The following is a 22,350-nucleotide window of genomic DNA, read 5'->3' as shown; positions in this document are numbered from 1 at the left end:
TGAAGTGTGCGTCTGTCAAGCAGGTGTTGATTGGTGTGTGAGGGGGAGAGGAGGCGTAACGACCGTGGTGAGAGTAGACCAGGACGCAGGGCACATTATGATCCAAATATGGTTTGTTATGCGCATCAGAAAAAACTCAAGTAAAACCAGACTTCCGAGTTCGCAAGATGATGCTCGCGGTGCGCTGACATGCTGCACGTCTGCAAGGTCAACGACGCATCCTCTTTGTGCGTGAGCGAGAATTTTGCGTGTCTCAAGTGGGACGGGCAAATGAGTAGAAAGTTTGGCCCCATCCACTTCTCCACTTTTAATGAGCAGCTCCGATCATGCACGAGTAAAAAAGTCCAGGTGGAGGCTTCACTCACTTGAATGGACTTGGAGGCGTCTGACTAGCGCGCAAGGATTTACATTCGCAACGCGTGCGCTGTTGTGGGATTATTTGAACACATCGGGTAAGTTTATTTTTAATGATTTGGGGGATGAGGGCAGATTTGGAGCGCAAACAAGCAGTTCCTCAACGTGTTGCCTCTTGGCTGCTGCGTAAATGAAGGATCTACTTTCTTTCTGTGCGTAATTGACTCGTGTTCGAGCGGAGTGTGGAACGGCGGTGATTCGGTCTGTATTAACTTTTACCAACATTTTTTCAATCTGTTTAACTTCCCTCCAAAAAACATTTTCTTTTACATTTTAACGTCATGCATGATGTTTATTCAATGTTCGCAACATTTTATGTATTTATTTATTTACTTATTTTAAGCAAGGTTCCTCCTATTTTTCTCAATCATTTTTAAAAGGAATGAATTAGGTTGTCCAAGAGAGATTATTACTGCTCATGAGTGGTGATTATTATTATTTACCCTATCAACCTTTATATCGAAAGTCTCAATTCTGAGAAGGATTTTTTTTCCCTTTTCAGGCACTGCACATTTTTCTTGCACTGCACTATATATGACATGTCTGCCAAGTTTGATCAAGGAAAAGTTGGCGTGTAAACAAAATGTCCAGGAGCTGACTGGAGCAAGCTGTGGCTTGCACGGAAAGCAGTGCCAGGTATTAAAGTATTCCAAGCTGTACTGGGTCTGATCACCAAACAGGGCCCATGGGCACTAGAGGCTTTACAGATGACCTCGTAGATTAGGTTGGCCCACACTTGGTCTTTTTTTTTTGTTTCCCTCGAATAAAAGTACAAATCATGGCAGCATAGCGCATGTCAGGATGTATGATTAAGCCCTGAAAAAGTACTAATTGGGTGAAATTGCTATAATTACGTGTACTATGTTCAATTACATATTTATGTGAAAGCTCTTAAATTACACCTGAAATTCTGCACCTTTATCATTTTTTTAATTTACAAAACCATTGTGGTGGTGTATAAAGACGACAAAAACATATGCTCAAAAAACATGTATATGCATGAAAAAAAACAAAAACAACTTTGTGTTGAAAATGTAAAAGCCTTTTAACCAATGACAAATGGCTGACCTAAATAAAGTATGTCTATTATAGAGACGTGATCCTATGATGCTCTCACTTGGCTTGTTGATACAGCACTTGGCACATGCATACAATACAAGCGTGACACCAGCGAATGCTGGGATTTAGCACTGCTTGCACATCCCTGCATGGTGTGGGTGTGTATCTCTGTTATCTCCAACTAGGATGAATATTCAATTATGTGTTAAGTTACCATGGCACTTAAATAACTCTTATTTAGACTGGCAACGTCATGCATGAAAAAAAAAAGAAAAAGCGGGGCACTATGTATAAAAAAACATTTCAAACATCTCCACTATGTACAATGCAGACTGATAACCTTTTGACTGGGTTGCTCTTTGAAAACAGGCTCATGCAGCTGCCCTGCTTCCTGTTGGCAGCGTCTTTACACCTGAGTTCCCCTGCCAGGTGTCCCTTATCAAGCACGAGCCGATTCCCGCTGATAATGCATCAAATGAAAGTTTTTATTCCTGTGCGTCATGCAGTATGCAAAAAAGCCTGGGAAGAGAGCCCAAGTCTGTTTTGCGCTCTTAATCCACTTTGTGGCAATGGGGGTTACCCTGATGTGAATTGTGCTATAATTCCTCCAACTATGTGGCCTGTCTGAGCTGACAGGTTTACTACAAAATGAGTGAGAACCATTGCGCGGAACCTTTCACCTTCTGCCATGGATTGGGATGTTAATCTTTCATTTCTGTTCCGTTTCTGTTCCGTCTGTGAATGGATGGATAGATGGATAGCAGGGATGACTACTAGAATAGCCTGTGAGCACAAACCTATTAAAAGCTTAACAAGGCTAGGTAACAGGTCCAATGTGTATAAGTCATCTAGTTTGTGATTTATGGTGGTCCAAGTATGTGAATTTTCATTGCTCACTGGATTTTCTTTCTCTTCTTCTTGAAAGTGTGTCACAGAGATAGAGTGAGATTATGTTCCTTTATTGTACAGGAAACTCCCCACGGTATTAGTCAAGTTATTTATTTTACTTTATTGTCATTTATTTCTTCTTTTGGTATGCAAAGTAAACTTATACATGTACACTGTAAGATTTGTATGAAAATGTATTTATTTATCCGAAAATTCAGGCTTATAACTGAGCCACTGCATTTAACAAACAGGTTGCAGTCTGTTTCATGTTTCAACAGCACTGAAATAAAATATTAAGGCTTAATGTTCCATTAATATAACAATTTTCCATGCTTAATGTGTGAATCCTAACCTTAAGTAAGACGTTTTGTTGAATATTCCCATAAAAAAATTGATATTTAAAAATCGATTCGGCAGCATATCGAATCGATTCGAGAATTGCGCGTTGTAATATCACGATATATTGCTGAATCGATTTTTTTCTAACATCCCTAAATGCAGGCTTGCCTTTTAGTAAGCAGAGGTGTGCGTTATCTGCCCCAGCTTGCTCAGCTCCCCTCATCCATGAGGGGAATGGTTATTCCTGACGATGCAGAAGAAGTCAGCAGATTTCCATGTCAAAATGCAGTGCAGTGGAAAAACGAAGTCAGTGCTCATGAATGTGAGATCAAAATGTTGGGCTGCATCAGGCATGTCTTACCGCTGTTGAATGCACTGAATATGAAGTTAAACAGTAATAAAGCCCTCGGCAAAAACTATGCAGATTCAAAGGGGGTGGATGGAATTCAGGTTACTGTCACTGACTCACTTGAGTTAATTTCCTTTAAACATATCTAAGTAATATTTATAGTCAAGTCTTTTTTTTTTACAATAATATGTTGTAAGTGCCCCCACTAGTCTAAACACTGTATTCTGATTAATATTGTGTTTGTGGAATATGAATTAAGCAGCAAAATCCACCCATTTTTATCCGTCTCAGTGGGTGGCCATTTTGCCCATTTGCTGTTGATTGAAAATGACATCACAGTTGCTCAGGTAACGACCAATCATGTCTCAGTTTGCGAACATCACACGACCAAACTCAGAAAACAGGTGAGCCATGATTGGTCTGAGCAACTGTGGTGTCATTTTCAGTCAACAACAAATGGCCAAAATGGCCGCCCCCTGAGATGAATAAAAACGGGTCGATTTTGCAGTTTAATTGATATTCCACAAACACATTAGAGGGAGAACATAGAATTTTTTTTTATGTGACTTCAACCTTTTAAAAGATGTTTTAAAAGCAGTTCACCTCAGTGTGACTTTGGTCCTGAGATGGTCACATTAGCGCTCGACACTCCTTCACATTGACATGTGTGTGACGAGAATCCGCCCTCGTGGGAGGTACAGCATTCCAGCCTTAACGGGGAACGCCAACAGTGAGTTCATCCAGGAGTCTGTAGGTGAAAAGCAGGGAAAGTAGCTCAAAGGCCGTTTGTGGCTGCTTATCAAGGCTAGTATCAATACTGCAGTGCGGAATCCCATTTCTGCTCTGGTTTTACGGCAGACAAAAATAAATGTTTGTCTGACTGGAACTCAGCTTCATGTGGTCGTTGAACAAAGAGGCCATCTGATTATGGGCGTCTTCTGTTTAATCTAACTTTGTTAGTACTACTCTCAAATTGAGTCTCATGTCATTTGTATACTATTGTTACAAACAAGTTGGTATCAAGTGGCAGCTGTGAGGTGTGGAGCCTCTTTTTTGTCTGTCAATACAGTGAAGCAGAACTCTTGTCGTATTTGATCGTCCTGTGTGGTTGATTCTGTAAGTCATACAGCTTTTAGTCCAGGTACACGTCAAGTAGGGCTGCTCAGTGGGAGACGTTTACTCAGTCGACAGTCATTGTTACTGCAGTAAAGTTCTGTTTTTGCTCACTTTTCAAGGAGTTTACACAAGGACATCTGGCCCACGGAACCAACACATACCCAACCATGATCAGGACATCAGTAACTGTCATCTGCCTTGGTGAGATACATCAGTTTTCTTGCACTTAATGTTAAGAACGTATGGAGCAACATTCTAAACCGAAATACATCTACAAAAGCAGTTTTACCCGGATTGGAAAACCCATTAACACCCGAAACTAATGCCAAAACACACAAAAATCCCCACACTAGCATTTTACTGTAAGTTGAGTTAATATTACAAGGTCTCGCAAAAACCTTTTTTCATTCTTTTCCTTTTGAACTGAAGAAATGTTGCAAGTTTTTCAGTCCAAAAACACACATATGCTTATGCTTTTAGATTCAATGATCCTTTTGTATTTCTATTTCTGCTCAATTGAGGGGCCTGCATCATTTCAAGTTCATCTGGCTGAGGTTTTAAATACATTTATATGACAAAATGGACCATGAGCAAAAATCTGACAATTTCAAGACAAATTCCAATCCAATAGATTTGTTTTCAAGTGAAGGAAGTATGAAAGGAAAGAATGGTCAGACACAGTCGACCATGCGCTACCTGTTATCATTGACCTTATAGCAGTGCTTCTTAATTATTTAGATTTTTGTTATACCCCCACGGGAAGAAGAACATATTCGTGTCATGACTATATACGTATTGTATCATTTGTATGAGATTATTCTGAGTAAAACTCTGCAGAGGAGCTAATACTCCTTGCACACTCACTGACAATGTGAACACCACTGCCGCCTACAGTAGTGGATGTGCAGTTACACTTTAAAATATATATAAACATTCCATTTTTTTGTAGTCGATGCTAATGTAATTAAAATCAAGTCAAAGTCGATGACATCATTGATATATATTTTTTTTTGTGCATTTCAGCGGCACCGAACCTTTTTTGCACCACTGACTGGTTTCAAATAAGTACAGATTTCGGAAGACAGGCGTAGAAATACATTTAAAGAATGTTAAAAAATGGAAACTCATCAATAGGCTGAACTGACAGCAGTTGTTGTAATTAATGGGAGCCTGCATGTTTCTGTTCAACAAGCTAGCTGGTCGCCATCTTGTGTTCTGCAGCGTAGCATGCCATAAGACAGGATATCTTAGATAGGCTTAAAAAAAAAAAAAGAGTAGTTTGCTGTTTTAATTTGTTGATAACGCTTGTGCTTTTATTGCATTTCATGTTTAGTAAATTTCTGTATTTCCATATGCTTTTAGTATGTTTGATAGAGCATGTGTTGCCACCTTCAACTAAATGCTCCCTAATTGCAAAATACTAAATACTGTTGCCGCCATAGTCTGTTGGCACCTCCACTATGTAGAGTAAACAAAAATACCCTGTTTCATGTTGTCATCAGAATCTTCCTTTATTTCACACACAGCGCTCCTTCTGTCGTGCACTTGTCGGGCCAAGCCGAATGGGTCAAAGAGCAAGAAACCAAAGCAAGGTAGCTATCATTGACACACAAATCGTAATTTCTACGTGAGTTGCAATGTCTTCCTGCTCTTCCACCTCACTGACAAACCGCTTACTCCATAAATCACTTCATAATATAAACGCTGACACTGTATGAGATTGATTTATTGGCCAAGTTGCCATGAAACTGTTGCATTGATTTGTGACAGCAGGTGTGGAGGGTAGTGCATTTTGGGACCACCACTACTCATACTACATTTAGAAATGGCAATTTAAAACAAAAGTAATGTCATCCAGTAGAGTAAATTATAATACAAGCTAAGCCCAAGCAACAAATCCTCAATGACATTGTTTTGAATAATACTGTAACAATGAATTGATTGTAAGAATTGTTGATAACAATCTGCTTAATTAGCGTTTCTACTTCATGAATAATCGGCTCATCGTTTTAGCGACTGCAATGTTGTCAAAACAACAGGTAACTACGATGCACACGTCTCCTCTGTTCATAGTGGTTCCAGCCATCGAGTGCGACGTCAGAGCCGGCAAGATTAGCCTCCCGGAATTCATAGTCAAATGCCCCTCGCACTGTCGGGAGACCAAGCAGCAGGTGTACGGCACCGGTGTGTTCGCCTCCATCTCCAGCATATGCAATGCCGCCATCCACAGGTAGAAGCTGCACTAATGATGATGGTGATTAGGGTTCACAGAGGAAGCTAAAAAAACAACAACATGTATATACGCCAACAGTGGTATAATCACCAATTCAGGAGGAAAAGTGATTGTGAGGAAAATGGCAGGCCAGAACATATATAAAGGCAGCAACTCCAACGGCGTGCGCTCTCTGTCTCTTCCTAAATGGAGAGAATCCTTCGTTGTCACAGGTATTCATAATGGCGCTGAAGGTTTTGTAACACAATGTAAGAGGCAAATCTCAACTGATTTGCTTTGCTGTTTTTTATTTTATTTTATTTTTTTAGAGGGGAAGCCCAAAAAGGGCGTGATCTACCCATCTACCCTCGACTTTGTTCCTTCAAGACCAACCTATGTGAAGACAAGTAAGTAGAAGGATGCTTTACATTTACACACAATCAAGTTCAATTGGAAGTCATAATGTTATCAATCTTTTCGAAGAATGTCAAGAATGAGCAGCAATAGTTGACCCTCTTCCTTTGTGCCCATCCATCTTGTATACGACGGCCTTCATTTGTCATCTCTTCTCAGGTCAAAAGGACAAAGCCCCTGCGGTTACCACCACGCTTCCGACAACAGCACCTCAACCCACCACCACCACCACCACCACAACACCTGAACCTACCACCATCGTCCCCACCACCCAAAGCCCCACTACCACCACTACGCCTCTTCCTCCACCGCCGCCTACCACTCTCAAAACCCGAGCTGCCATTCACAAACTCAGAGATGCAGGTGACCTAGATGAAACATCGTCTGTGTGTGACGGATTGTGTTGATATTCCTTGTGATCCAATCCGCACAGAAGATCCATAGTGCCGCCTAACTAACATCTGAACTGCAGAGTGTCACCATAGGCTTTTTCTTTTCTTTTCTTTTTTTGCCAAAACAGGCCTCCGTTTATGTGATGGCAGCAGCTCATTACAAGTGTTGTCATGACAGCTGGCTGCTGCACTGCCACACACTTGTGCTGCTCATTTGACTAACTGACTTAAATGCTCATTCGATCGCACCTCTCACCACCTCTAATACATGTAAACATTATGAAAGACTTGAGAACAAAAGCAGCCACAGTGAGTGCACAAAGCCGCCGTGTGCTCAACTAACGTGTGCCAGAAAACCTCGCTAAACAATTCTCTTTTCGATTCATAATGTTTTCTCTTCTTGCCCCATTTGTAATTATTCTATTTAGGTCACCCATATCTTGCCTCTGTATCAGCTGCCAGTACAAGTGAGTGAAGCAAAGTAACGCTACATAATGGTGGCATGAAGGAATGTATAGCTCATTTCTGCACTGTAAAATAATCGATGGCAACTTGGCAAGCATTGTTTGTTTGTTAGTGGCAATCTTCAGCAAAAGCCTTTTTCACAATGTCGAACAACTGACTCAAACAAAATCTTTTATTTTAAATGTAAGAGTAAAAAGTCATATTTTGTGGGTAGTTGACAATGACTTGAGAGCAGCACAGTGGCCTTGTGGTTTGGAAAATGTCAGATGGGATAGACGCTGTTCGTTTACCATTTCACTACCGAATTTACTTCATTATTTTTCATAAAAAATGAATACCTTTAAAAACGTATTTTGCCACTTGCTGTCAAGATGACATCACGCGTGCTCAGGAAACAGGTAACGACCAATCATGGCTCAGTTTACTAACATCACAGGACAAACCCAGAAAACAGGTGAGCCATGATTGGTTGTTTTATATTTCCTCAGCACGCGCAATGTCATTTTCAGTCAACATCAAATTGAAAAATGTGTTTTTAAAGGTATTAATTATACATGAAAAATAATTATCAAATTCATTCTGGACAAAATATTGACTTTTTACTACTAAAAATGACTAAATGAGTCAAGTATCACTTTAATCTCTAGGTCCTTCATAATACACTGGTCAACAGCAGAACCCAGGTTTTTTTTTCCGCTTTCAGTAAAATGTTAAATCCATCCGTGTCATCATGTCTGTCGTACCAGCTAGCTAGCGCTAAGCTAAGCTAAACTAGCGGGGTTCATCTCTGTGATCCAGCGTCCAAGTTTGCAAACTCCCGTCATACTAGACAGCGTCAGAGGCCAACAGCAAAGTAATAACAAAGGCATTGATACAAGATGCCTAGATGGGCTTCATTGACTGATTGTGTAACAGCTTAATATAATGCTCATTAGCCAGCTAAACATTCCCATACATGCGCAAACGTTTCACATGCGCAAACGTTTCCAGGTGTTCGTTTTCAAAGAACACATATCCCACAATGCTGTGCACTCAGCTCATACCTGTGACACTACTACACAAGACTAAATGATATGATTCATTTTCACTCGAAATCGGTTTTAATGGACGACTCACATCTCAATTTGAGTCACCACCGATTCGTGCACGGCCTTAAGTTAAAAGGCAAGATAAAAAGCTTTGAGTCACAGTTGTTCTTTATCATGTGAAAAAGGCCTGCGTAGTCTAGTAGATAACTCAATTGTAATACAGTATAGCATCACTTGTGGATTTGAGATGATAATAACCTGGTTGGTGATGGATGCTGATGCAATGACAGTGATTTTTGCCTAAATATATTTGTTATTCCAACACTGATGTAGGGCAATCACAGAGTGCTCAAGGCAAGAGCCCAAGCCAAGGTAGACAACTGACTCTCCACAGCTCTTGGAAAATCCTTTATGCTGCATGTGGCAACTCTTTGACTATACCATGATGTTTCTTTAAAGTATTCCGTGGAAGCGCCTATCCGAATAGATACCCACAGCGTGCCAACGCAGGTACTGTAAAGGCAACTTTTGAATAACCCTGATGATGCATTTGTTTCCTTTCCCCTTCATACTAACTCATGTAAGACATAAATCTTGCGTGAACTTCTGCTGCCGTTTTCAACACATCTGCTGAACCTTAGTTTGGCCACAATGTTTTTGTTGTGTTTCTTCAATACCACTCAATAACTGTTTTCAACTTGCTTCTTACTTAACTAGTAAGTATCATGCATTACAAATCAATATAAAAAGATTTTGTTATGAGCCCCAGAGAGTAAATTACATGTTACTTTTATTACAGTTTTCAAGTGTAATTTCATATGATCTCATGCTGTTCGTGTCTGCTCTCAGGTCTGCGCAGACCAGAGGCAGGTTCGCCTATGAGGAGACAGTCAGCCTCTCCAGTTGGTTCAGGTTAGCTTGACTGTAGACAATAGTAGTACACACTCTGTACATATGCGCACATGTACAGGCAGACATGGTGGAACCAATATGGAATGTACGTAAAGGTAAATGGTGTTGGCACAAGAATGTTGGAGATGTTTTTAAGAGTGACCCTGATGTCCACACCCGTAATGCTCTGCTATCCTCACCCTGGGCTGCCACTAATCTGCCCAATCAAGCTCACATTCCTTTCCCATTCTGTCATCAGCCGCATCCTCAAATTCAGCTTTTCACCTCTCAAGTTTAAAACGAGTCTATGACATATGATGAATATTATTTTGGATGACAGCAGGAAAACAAATTAGCTGAAGTTGTGGATGGAGCCTTCATCCTGTGCTTCCCGTTCCCCATTCCTTTATCTTCTCCTTACTCTCAATGTCGTCTTCTTGATTTTTTTCTGTATGCTTCTTACTGCTCCAAGCAGCTTTTAACAGAGGTCAGCCGACCCCAAGGGAGCGGACTCCAACCATGAGCCAATCAAATCCTGGTAAGTAACTCAAGAGTACCAGCGGTGCAAATATAGGTGGCCTAGAAGGCTATGTTTTTATCTATTTGTTTTGGGCAACTTCCTGTCTGCACCTAGAGATTGACAGTAACAGTCAAAGGGGTAAACAGCACTTATGATGCCATAAACCAACAGAATTGGGTGGAAAACATAAATGTACATTACATAGACATATCATACCGTATGTGTCGTATAAAGTTGGAAAATGCTTTTCTTACTGTACGGTAGGATACTTTTGTCATTATATTCCAGAAGATTTTAAATCTAGATAAATGTTAACTGCTCTATGGCATGCATATACGTCTTCGGATGGGATGCTGTGGTTTAGTCTAAGGTGGAGACATGAAAAATGAACTTTAAGTGCCTCTGAGATGAGTGACATGGAGATAAAAAGCATTCATCTCGTGCCATATCTGCACTGAAGATAAGACTGTGATGAGAAAGGCTCTCTCAGTACAGTAATCATATCCTGCAAAAGAGTCCATCTGACCTGAACTCGTCCCCTTCCTTGTAAATGCTTGCAGAGGGAGATCCAGTTTCGCATACAATGTGGTTTTACTCTCATGCTATATTAAGTGGAAGTGCCTCTGTTTTTGCTAAGTGTGAAATCGAACATCATTGATCCCTACAATTAGGTCCATCTTAATGATAATAAAATGTGACATCTGTACATTTATCTGCTTGTGAAGTCTATTAGGAGCATTGATGTCAGTTAAAGCTGAGTTGTGTTTAATAAAATGACATTTTATTGACGCCCGTGAGGCATATTCGTTAAGGCTGAGTTCAAAGGTCAGAGGTGGAGGTCAGCAAGATGTGAGGCATCACTTTCTTTCTCCAGGAGAGAGGATGACGCCCTTAGATAGTGATGATTTATGACCCCCCCACACACACACACCAATAACTTTTCTTATCAACTCCAACAGACAGACGGACAGGCCATTGACCGTTTTAAAATGTTACAGTTGAGCTTAATGATGTATGTAGTTAAACCAAATACTCAATTCAAAATCTAGAAAAAAAATATTGAAATAATTTTCATCATTATGTAAAATACAGTACATAAAGTAACAATTTATTGTTACGCAGCAATAAGAAGTTGTGCTGCCATAAAATGTAAGCTTCCTTTAAGTCTTTAATGATTACCTGGCTTTGTAAAGGTAGGGAAGCGGGGAATTGCCAATGAGGACTAAATAGTTTTGACTGCACTATGTCTGTCGAAAGTACTGCAAAAGCCATTCAAATGTATTTGTAAAGTCATTGGAATGTACTGCAAGTGGTTTGAACGAGTTGATAAAGTTGTTTGAAGGTATTGTAAAACTTAGGCTAAATACTGAAAACATTAAAAAGAAATTCCCATAATGCCATAGGCTATTGACTTGCCCTACAGCTACTTCACAGGTGGGCAGGGCGGAGCTCACAAACATTGGAAATTCGGTTAAAGGTTTATGAAATTTCGAACCAAATGTTTAAATTACTTATTTTCCACTGCTAGTGATCTTCATCCTGTCCACCTCTGAAGTCATTATTACCCTTTGGTATTATGGGAAAAAATGTCATGTTTTTTTTTTTCTATTTACATATTACCAATATGTTCAAACAACATTATCTATACATTTGAACCACTTTGCAGCACATTCAAATGACATAGCCCAGTCAAAACTGTTTACTCCACATTGGCAGTTCCACGCTTCCATATAAATGGAATGTGATTTATAAAAAAAATAAATAAAAAAAAAAGCTACACATATTCACACATACACAAAACGTGGCACCCTATGACCTTGTGACCGCTGGTGTTGTTATAATAGGCGAACTCATCTCGATCCCTTTACTGCATCACTTTCACAGCAAAACAATAACACTGCTGTCTGCTGTACACCACTGGGCCTTTGACCAGCATGAGATTAAGTTAATCTTGGCTTCTTTTCGTCTACACTGTCCCAACTTTACAATAATACTTCCACGCTCCAGTGAGCGGGTGGCTGGGCAGTCAACACAGAGCCGGCCCGCTCGTTGCCACAGGATGAGAACCCTGAGGCCGGGCTGGGCGCGCTTGTGTAAGCTATTGCAGGGAGGGTGCACTAAAGTGGCTTAAGCCCGTTCAAACTAATGTGGCATTCTGCTCTTGTTGTGTTCTGTAGCCATGCAAGGGTTAACCAACTTTTTCTTACTGTATGTTTCCAATTACTTAATATTACGCTGCTAGCAATGACAGCACAGTAATAAGAACCAAACCTAAACTGAGGAACAAGTACATTACAGACACATTACACAATGATGTAGTCATTGAGGGCAGAATGGAATTGATTGGTGGAGACACAAAATTTGGTAAGTATAGCGAATGGACGCATGCTTGTTGTGTGTGTTCGCCATACCTTCCTCTATCTAGTGTAGTGCAAACAACCTTAGTGGCTCAGCTGTTTGAGTTACTACGGTATGTTTCGTATCTGACTCAAGGCTGAACATCTTGTGCACACTCCGCTAATGCAGCGGCAGCTTTAGTGGAGGTCACAAGTATGCTGTCCCTCACGCCTTCTCGTCTTCCCCTGCACAGTTTTCCCAAGGAGGGACTGGGCCCCTCCGTCCTTCCCTCGTCCTGATTGGTTCCCTGGAGCCAGACGATCATCAGGTACCACAACAAAGACCAGAACATCGGTCTTCTGGTCTTAATAAAGCTGCAGATGGACTTAAACTGTTGAATTTTCTTCACTATAGTGCCGGTTGGTAATGATTTGTAAAGGGACAAGCACCTTACTTGCAACCCTCTGCTGTATATTTAGATGATATTTATGCAGCGCCAGACTCAGGATACTCATGGAGTGAAACGGACACACCTGAGATGACAGGTACGCCCGGCACATAATTGTGTGTGGGACAGCGACCTGCTTGTATCAAGGCATGCTGCATGTGCAGACAGCATCATGACTGATACAGTTGTACATGAGTGAATGTGTTGAAGTGCATGCTCTAAGTACAGAAGTGTATTGTGACACGTGAAAGAGTGAGGTATTTAGCAGATCACACTTTGAGCATGCGAGGTGTGATTCTACACAATGTCGGCGTTTCCACTGGTCTGGGATTTGGCCTATTAACCAATCGCAGCCATGGAAACAAGTGCTTTCCCTCTGAAGTTCATTTTGGGAATACTAATAGGTTTCAAACCATCCTCCTCTAGCTCAGGATCACAGGCCCGATATCTCAGACTTTGAGCGCTGGTATTATAACTTTGGATCATACCGTAAGTGTATTTCTCTTCTATTTACAGGGTACTAACAAGTCTTGGGGGTCGGTTTTGAGCACATTTCTCTCTTGTAATTGTCCAACTAATCTATCCATTTTCTAAACGTTTACATTTATGATACTTTAATCCATTTTTGAAAAGGGAAACAGCCAACATCCCCATTAGGTAGACGCTACCTGAACATTATTATCTTTGGATTGGATCCCATTAAAAGGGATTAAACCAGCAAATTTTCTTTACAATATGTTGTGCGTGTGCCCACTAGTCCAAACACAGCATTCTGATTAATATTGTCTTTGTGGAACATGAATTAAGCAGCAAAATCCACCCGTTTTTATCCATCTAAAGCCAGGGGGCGGCCATTTTGCCACTTGTTGTCAACTGAAGATAATATCAGCTTGAGAAAGCAGGTGACTCGCGGTTGGTCATTACCTGAGCCCTGGGCAACTGTGATGTCATTTTCAGTTGACAACAAATGGCAAAATGGCTGCCCCCTGAGATGGATAAAAACAGGTGGCTTTTGCTGCTTATTGCAGAAACAGAATACCGTTTTTAGACTAGTGGGGATGCATAGAACCAATTGTAAAGAAACGTTTTGGGTTAACTTCCCCTTTATGTATTTGTATGATAAATGGAAGAGGCAGACTCCTTGTATAATTGCACATATGGAGTTACTAATACAGAGCTACCTAATAAAATGTCATTTTTGAGTGCTAACAGACTATTTACTAAACTACATGTTACATTGGTCATCATCACCTGACGAGGTTTTCCTGGCACTTAACGTGTTGCCTTGTCAGTACTGTACATGTGATTAACAGTTATTGTCATCAGATGGCAATACCCCCCCCCCACATACACACACATATTTTTGGAAAGGTTAAAAATGGCAAAAATGACAACTTAGCATCACCAGACGTGTTTTGAATGCACCTACATATTTCTGTAGCTCTCTGCGTAAGGTCAAAAAATTCAATTTCCCAATTCAATTTGTCTGAAGTACTTTTGAGAGCAAACATTTCATTTGTTTATAGGCTCAGATACGGCTCATTGGCAAGGCCCAAACAGTCGTGCAAACAGCCCTTGCTTCCCGATTACAGGTTGTAGCGCCATCTGTTTGATGACACCCAGAAAATAAATCTTAAAAGAAAGGAAATTCCTTCCCGGCATGCACCGCTACAATTCCGCCACGCATTCTACCAGATGAGAGCCGAAGCCAGTGGGAGTGGGCCGACTCGCCGCTGTGTTTGTGTTTGGCATGAGATGCGTGCCACGCTTGTGTGATGACTGAACATGTGTTCCTTTTAGTGTCTCGATCCAGCGACTTGGATGGCAACCGCCAAGCGCCGCTGGATACAACCAATACGAGAGGTGAGCTGCGGTCAGAATGGCTGCAAAACACCTGCTTGTATCCAGCCAGGCATCAGCTTGGACAAAACACATGACAACCATAAAGATCATCTTAATTGACATGTGACATATATTCATGCCAAGCTGTTGTGAGTATTGCTGATAGTGACTCGCTTGTGTGATATCATCTGTGCAGTGGAGACAGTGGATGAATGGAGGCCTGATGCAAACCTTTATCAATCAGGTGAGATCTGTATCAATACTTCTTTTTTTTCTGACTCTGAGTGACGTTGTCTTGGCACCAAGTCAGTCCCCTGGGTAGACCGTGAGTACAAACCAAGCTGAGGTTATTCAAGGGAAAAGCATCTGGCTTTGTGGCTGGACTGTAATTGAAGGGATGTTGCGATAATGTCAAACAGCATGATGGCTTGTGGATCAAAGGCCCCTGATTGGTTTCATGTTTACCCAACACACACACAGGAAAGTAGACAGCTGCTGTTATTTGGGAAATTTCCATGACAAAATTAACTTTTTGCTTCATGTTATGACTTGTTTTTTTCTTTCTGATCAACATATTTCCATGCTTTGGGAAAGAAGGGCCAGCGCATCTGGAAATCAGCCTTATTCCCAAACGGGAAATTAGTTGATAGTTAGTTTTTTTGACCACCTTTTTTTTTGAATATGTTCTACAACTATCAACAATGTTGAAAGTGTTTACATTTGACAATGTCAATGACAATGTCCCATCACTAGTGAGCTATTTTTTTTTTAACATGCTTGCAGGGTTATTATAGTTTTGGAATTTTCATTTTAGTTATTTTTTTATTTTTTATTTTTTTTAATTTTTTTTTTAATTAGTTTGCAGGGTGGTTCTGTTAATTTTTATTAGTTTTAGTTTATTTTAATTTTTTTATGCTTAGTTTTAGTTAGTTTCAGTATTAGTTTTCGTTTTTTTGTTTAAAAAAAGTGTATTACTTGTACACATTTCTTACCTAACGTTGCATTTTGGCTGAGTTAAATGAAAAAGCAGGCGAGCTGAACCATCGGAGCCAAAATTCAAGCAGGCAAATTTGTCGCCTAGGAGCAACGTCATCTGAAGGTGCTTTTCTTTTGGCTGCTGATAGATGACATCACTTCTGTGTGACACACTTTCAAACATCTTTAATTAGGTTAATATTGAAATAAAAATACTTAAAATCACATTTAAAATCATCCCCAAAGTCTCATGTATTAAATTAATTACGAAAGACATCAAATGTAGTTTCAGTTAGTTTTTCCGTTTTTTTAAAAAGCATTTTCGTTTTTATTTTATTAAAAAAGCCTTCTATGCAATAGTGGTGGATATTTGCTAAAGGCTGACTTTTAATTGCAGGCTTCAGTATGAGAGAGCAGGCACCTGCCCCCAGAGCACCCGCCGAGCCTGTGTCACAGGGAGACCCAGGTACTGAATGAGGGGTGGGGACAATTTAACAGCCCATATAAATTCACGAAGCAGGGTTTAAAACGTTTTTTTGTTGTATTGTGTTTTTTTCAATTGTACTCTATGTTCTCCAAATAGCACACATGTGTTTAGCTAAACAGATGGACTAAGAGCCAGCTCACCCCCCCAACTCTTATAAGGATAAGATGATATAGAAAGTGGATGGATATAATGTTTCCATTAAAAACATTATGGCCTCTATTTTCGTAGACATCGCATCTGCGCCGTGGCACAAAAGCCGGCGTAACTTCATTTTCATATCAGCTCAAGGCCTGTTGTGTGTACGCCAATTTGGCGGAAAGTGCCACCGCCAAATTGGGCGGGTCAGCACAGCGGAAGGAGTGTCTTGGATATGGGCTTTGCGAAGTGACAATTTGGTGGTTGGAAAGTCAATCGAAAACCTTGCGGCTGCTCAAACCACGTATTAACACCACAGGGTAGACAACTGCTCTAACACAATATATTTCATAATTTGGGCCATCAAACCCTCTGAATTATTGTATTCATATCACTGACAGCTATGAGGGTGGCACACAAAATTGTGAGCGGGGGTACGGTCTTCAAGCACCAACTTCACACCACAGATGTGTGTGAACGCCATATTAAGACTTAGTGTACCGCATTAAAAGTAGCCACTTTAAGGGGCCATGAGTGACACACTGGATTTGCACCGGTCATGAAAATGCAGCATTTTATGTATTTAATGTAACATGTTTTCCATTTTGGACTGTGTTTTTGTTTCTGTTCATGCATTTGAAGAACGAGAAGGCCCAATTTTCATTTTTCGATTACCTAAGAATTGTCGTGGTGCTTCCACAGACTGTAAGGTGGACCTGGTCTTCTTGATGGACGGTAGCTGGAGCATCGGGAAGCGGCGTTTTAAGATCCAGAAGGACTTCCTGGCTGAGGTGGCTCAGGTCATCAACATTGGCGTGGCTGGACCCATGATGGGCGTCATTCAATACGGGTTAGTGGTTAGTTCTCCTCTCTCCTGTGATAGAAATGTTTTTTTTTAATTCAGATGGAGGCTGGAAAAAAAACTAATGTTGCCTGTTGCGCAGGGACGACGCCGTGACAGAGATCAGCCTCAAGAGTTACTCCAACTCCAGAGATGTGAAGACGAGCATCGGCAAGATTGCGCAAAAGGGAGGCCTCTCCAATGTGGGTGAGTGCCGTGCCGTGCCGTAGCTGCTCCACACAAAGTGTGAAAGGGAAAGCGATTCTGTTATTGTTTGCTTCATGAGCCAGGCACATTTTTCAACTGCAAGGATAGAATTAGATCTAAATTGGCTGCCATATACTGTTAGTTAAATTATAGTCCTGCATCTGTAAACAGTGTTTTTCTTTGGCTCAGACCAGACAGAAATTGTTTGGAGGAGGGCGAGGGTTAGGCGGGAGGGCGGACTCGTGGGGGCTTTCACTCAGCACAAGTTGTGTCTACTACCGCATGCGGCTTTTTGCCTCGCTTTAAATATTGCACACGGATACAAATAGCATTGTTTGTTTGCTCACTCTGAAATCATGCAAAAGTGTGACAAGTTATAAAAGTCACTAACAAAGCATCTCGTGTTCCACCATTTTTAGACCAGTATGCAGCCTATTCCATGGTTAATGACAGGATAACACTATATAAAGCCGGTGCTATATACTTTATAGACATACTCGCATGGACTTATAAGAAATAGGCTACATATGCTGAGTATAGTTTTATTGTGTCAAATACAGCGGGTGCATGCGTGGTCAGGAAACACAGGCAAGACTAAAACCTCAAGTGTTTGATAAAGTGAGTGTTTGGAATCACTGTAAATTTAGAACATGCAGGTTCTCAAAGCATCTAGTATTTGATACATTGATATATTGTTTTTGTTCATTAATATTACTATTATTATTATTCACCATAAATCTGTAGTTATTTTCATTCTTTGCACATTTATCTGTGCTCATATACGGTTTAGTTTTAAATGTACTATCACAAGTGCTAGCTAGTTACACGTCTGTCTCGCAGTTAAGAAAAACCCAATAATTAGTATAAACTGACATATATACTTATACAGTACCTGAAAAAGCTTTTATTGAATTACTTATGTCACAATATGCCAGGCAGTAGCGTGTTGTGGTTTGTGTATCTGCCACTGTGTTGTGTGGACTGTGGAGCTTCGTCCTACATTCCAAAAAAACACAAATTAAAGCCTCCATAGGTGTGAATCCTATAAGTGGTTAGCAACTCGCATGGTGTAGCTCTGCTTACCTGTCGCCCAAAAGTTAGTTGGGATAGGCTCCAGCTCACCCCTGACCCAAAAGGACGAGCGCTATACAAAATGGCAGCGTGGCTGTTGGCCTACTGTTCCTTCACGTTGCTGCCCCCTGGTGTCCAAACAGGTAAAGCCCTGTCCTACATCAACAAGCACTACTTTAGTGACGCCAACGGGAACCGAGGAGGCGCTCCAAACGTTGCCGTGGTGCTGGTAGACGGCTGGCCTACGGACAAGGTGGAGGAGGCGTCTCGGCTGGCGAGGGAGTCCGGTATCAACATCTTTTTTGTCACCATCGAGGGCGCCGACGACAACGAGAAGCAAAACCTCGTGGAGGCCAATTTTGTGGACAAGGTGGGACCAAAATAGCAACATAAAACAAATACAGCAAACATTTAAACCAAAGGCCACCCAACCACCACCCAAAAATCGGTAGATTTTTGCCGATACCCCCCCACTGTTATACAAATACTTAATGACAAAATATTGTAAAACAGTCAAATGTTCTGCTTTCATATTCATAACTTAATGGTTGTAAGCGTTAAGGACAAAAAAAAAAAAGCCTTGGGTCGATTTGACCAAACTTTTTGGGTTGTTTTGTGCAAAACCTTTTATTTATTTATTTATTTATTTTGTACAAAGCACCCCAAAGTAAGGATAAAATTGAGTCAAGTTAGTGGGTGGGTCCAATATTTGAACCACAGGTTCAAGGGTGGCAAGTGGCAACTACTAGGTCAAAGACAAGTCAATATGGGTAAAAAATAAAATAATAATAATAATAATTGGACTGACCTACTAACTTGGATCAATTTGACCCAACTTCTTGGGTTGCTTGTGTAAAACCTTTTTATTTATATATTTTTTTGTACAATAAAACCCGAAGTTGGGACAGTTTTTGTAAACAGCTGGGTAAAAAAATAACCCAAGTTTGGTAAAAAAAAAATGACAACTTACTATTTGGGTCAATTTGACCCAACTTTCTGGTTTGTTTTGTATAAAGAAACCCATTTTTTTATTTTCTTTTCTTTTTTTTTTCAACCCAGAATGTTGTTTTGATACAAAACAACCCAAAGTTGGGTGAAATTGCATGAACAAACTATGATGAGTCAGCTGCGTTTGCTCCGTAAATGTCAGAAAATGGGGGGAAAAATGTAAATCATTGTTCTCCATATTAAATTGCAAATGTTTATTTTGGAATTTATCGATTTATTAGATAATTGAATAGTTAATCGTTGCACCTCTACATATATATCAGCTTTGTTTAACTAGAACAGGCCCAGATTTCATGCAAAGTACATTTGTGAATTAAAATATTGGAAAATACAGATAGTCAAAAAGTTGTGTCCGAACTTTTACATGAAACGTTTGTTTCTTGCGCTCCCGCAGGCCGTGTGCCGCACAAACGGCTTCTACTCCTTGCCCGTGTCCAGCTGGTTCGCCCTGAGGAAAACCGTGCAGCCTCTGGTGAAGCGAGTATGCGACACAGACCGACTGTTTTGCAGCAAAACCTGCCTCAACGCCAACGACATCGCCTTCGTCATCGACGGCTCCAGCAGCGTGGGCACGGGCAACTTCCGCACGGTGCTGCAATTCGTGGCCAACATCACGCGAGAGTTTGAGATCTCCGACACGGACACGCGAGTTGGCGCCGTGCAGTACACCTACGAGCAGCGACTGGAGTTCGCCTTCGGCCAGCACAACGCCAAGGCCGAGCTGCTCAACGCCATCAAACGCATCGACTACTGGAGCGGCGGCACCAGCACGGGAGCTGCCATCACTTTCGCCGCCCAGCAACTTTTCAGCAAGTCCAAGCCCAACAAACGCAAAATTATGATTGTTATCACAGACGGACGCTCCTATGATGACGTCAGAGCACCTGCACTCGCTGTGCATAGCCAAGGTGAAGACATGTTGGAAGTCTGTTAAGACTGACTTGTCCTGATATCATTCATCGTGTATTTGATATTGTGTGTAACTGTTCCTCCTACCTGTGTTCCAGGCGTGATCGCCTACTCCATCGGCATCGCCTGGGCCGCCCAGGACGAGCTGGAGTACATCGCCACCGACCCGGACAAGGAGCACTCCTTCTTTGTGGATGAATTTGACAACCTGTATAAATTTGTGCCCAAGATCATCCAAAACATCTGCCAAGAGTTCAATTCACAGCCCAGAAACTGAGGACGGGCATCGCTGGGGCGGACAATGACTTTAAATAGACTCTTTCTGTTGGCCACATGTGCCACATTTGAGCAGATGGGAGTGAGAACAAATTTGTGAGAATTAGTGTATTTGTTCCCATGCAAATCTACCAGTGGTGCTAATAATGATGAGATGTACATTATATGCTGCTTGTTTTTGGCTGCATGAAGAAAGCAGCACTTTGCTAATCCCTTTAATGGTTCCAAATAATGTACCACCTTTAATGAACAGTATCACCCAACATAAAGGTTTTTACTGCTTATCAATATATTTTATCGAATAAAGATTACAGCAGAATTTTGTGGGACGTACCTTAGATTACCGTAAAAGAATTATCACCATTATGGGTCACCTCAACATCTTTGCCATCAAAATGAAGCTTTCATATATATTTTTTTGTGCGTGCTTATGCTAGCATTCATGCTAATCTTTCAGTCCCCACCATTATTTACAAGCTAATGGCCGCTTCTTATATATACACTCAAAACTACAGATTTAATGAAATAATCCATACAAGACTACGTAAATGATAGATACAAGTTTCAATAAGTTGAAGTGAAATAAGTGAAATTCACGTGTAAATTCATTCATTAAAGTGAAGTCGACCCAAAATGTTCTTTACATTATGTTGTGTCGCTCCCACTAGTCTAAACATGGTATTTTGATTAATATTGCGTTTGTGAAATATGAAGAAGCAAATTCCACCTGTCACAGGGGGCGGCCATTTTGTCACTTGCTGTTGGCTGACAATGACATCACAGTTGCTCAGCGTTAAGGTAATGACCAATCATGGCTCACTCGTTTTCTGAGTTTAGTCATGTGATGTTTGCCAGCTGAGCCGTGATTGGTCATTATCGGAGCCCTGAGCAACTGTGATGTTATTTTGAGTCGACAGCAAGTGACAAAATGGCCGCCCCCTGAGATGGATAAAAACTGGTGGATTTCCCTTCCTAATTTGTATTCAAAAGATGCAATATTAATCAGAATGCCATGTTTAGACTAGTGTGGCTGCATTGTAAGTAAAATTTTGGCCTTAACTTCCGATTTAAACAGAAAAAAGTAATACAAAAACCATAAGGGTAATTCCTGTATAATGCATATACAATATTAAAAATCTATTAGTAAGATAGGTTAATAAAATATTTCTGCGTAGTGGATCTATCAAAGTGAGTTTCACTTTTAGAAATTAACTTCGGCAATGTATTGAGATGCACCTGTATAGTCTGGGTAGTATTGTAATGACAACTGTTCATAACTGGTTGGTATATTATTTGAATGTGGTACCAAAATGTAAAGTTAAAGTATCTTCTTGGGATGTGGTTCTTGCGAAAGAATACTGGCACTTCCTCTTGTGGCTTCTTTGCGCTTTCTCTGAAGAGGTGAATTTTCTTCTGAACAGAAATTTGTTAGTCGGGACAGTGTGTCGATTCTTTTCGCAGAATGTTCCATGTATTGGTCGTTGGAATGTGGCTTACGTGCACTGCATGATTTATTTCCTTAACAGTGTGCTCGCTTTTAAACATCTTTTGTTTAAAGAGTATTTATGATTGTCTCCCTATTTGTACATATTCATACAAAAGCATTTGCGCTAACAATGATCTTTTTTCTGTTTGCAAGTTTTGATAAAATAAAGAAAACAAAAACAATTTCTAAGAACTGTTTCGGGAATGTGTTTGACAAACGTGTATGAAAATGACTGACATCG

At 40.7% G+C, this 22,350-nt stretch overlaps 1 protein-coding gene across 11 annotated transcripts; it reads left to right on the top strand.

The window, feature by feature from the left end:
- The first annotated feature begins 83 nt into the window (after positions 1–83).
- Positions 84–22,301, top strand: vit (vitrin). Of its 11 annotated transcripts, XM_077582537.1 has the most exons (23): positions 84–452; positions 4,285–4,366; positions 5,692–5,757; positions 6,239–6,395; positions 6,477–6,610; positions 6,707–6,784; positions 6,951–7,154; positions 7,612–7,650; positions 9,010–9,048; positions 9,136–9,186; positions 9,526–9,588; positions 10,043–10,105; positions 12,678–12,752; positions 12,904–12,969; positions 13,299–13,361; positions 14,673–14,735; positions 14,911–14,958; positions 16,087–16,155; positions 17,014–17,161; positions 17,256–17,359; positions 18,574–18,800; positions 19,833–20,346; positions 20,446–22,301. In XM_077582537.1, the coding sequence occupies exons 2-23, from the start codon at positions 4,333–4,335 to the stop codon at positions 20,622–20,624; spliced, it is 2,484 nt and encodes an 827-aa protein (XP_077438663.1). In that variant the 5' UTR covers positions 84–452; positions 4,285–4,332; the 3' UTR covers positions 20,625–22,301. The 11 variants fall into 11 exon arrangements, with proteins under 11 accessions (XP_077438663.1, XP_077438652.1, XP_077438656.1 ...); XM_077582526.1 differs by lacking the exon at positions 7,612–7,650; XM_077582527.1 differs by lacking the exons at positions 84–452; positions 7,612–7,650 and adding an exon at positions 491–615.
- Positions 22,302–22,350: the final 49 nt, after the last annotated feature.

This window comes from Vanacampus margaritifer, chromosome 12 (assembly GCF_051991255.1).
Source record: "Vanacampus margaritifer isolate UIUO_Vmar chromosome 12, RoL_Vmar_1.0, whole genome shotgun sequence".
In the NCBI taxonomy this organism is placed as follows: Eukaryota; Metazoa; Chordata; class Actinopteri; order Syngnathiformes; family Syngnathidae; genus Vanacampus; species Vanacampus margaritifer.
This window is presented reverse-complemented; position numbering and strand designations above follow the sequence as displayed.

Excerpts from the sequence above, each read along its gene's own strand:
- vit (XM_077582537.1), top strand. The coding sequence starts at position 4,333 with ATGATCAGGACATCAGTAACTGTCATCTGCCTTG. Across the intron at positions 17,360-18,573 it reads GGGAGGCCTCTCCAATGTGG|GTAAAGCCCTGTCCTACATC; the intron begins GTGAGTGCCGTG and ends GTGTCCAAACAG. Across the intron at positions 20,347-20,445 it reads ACTCGCTGTGCATAGCCAAG|GCGTGATCGCCTACTCCATC; the intron begins GTGAAGACATGT and ends CCTGTGTTCCAG.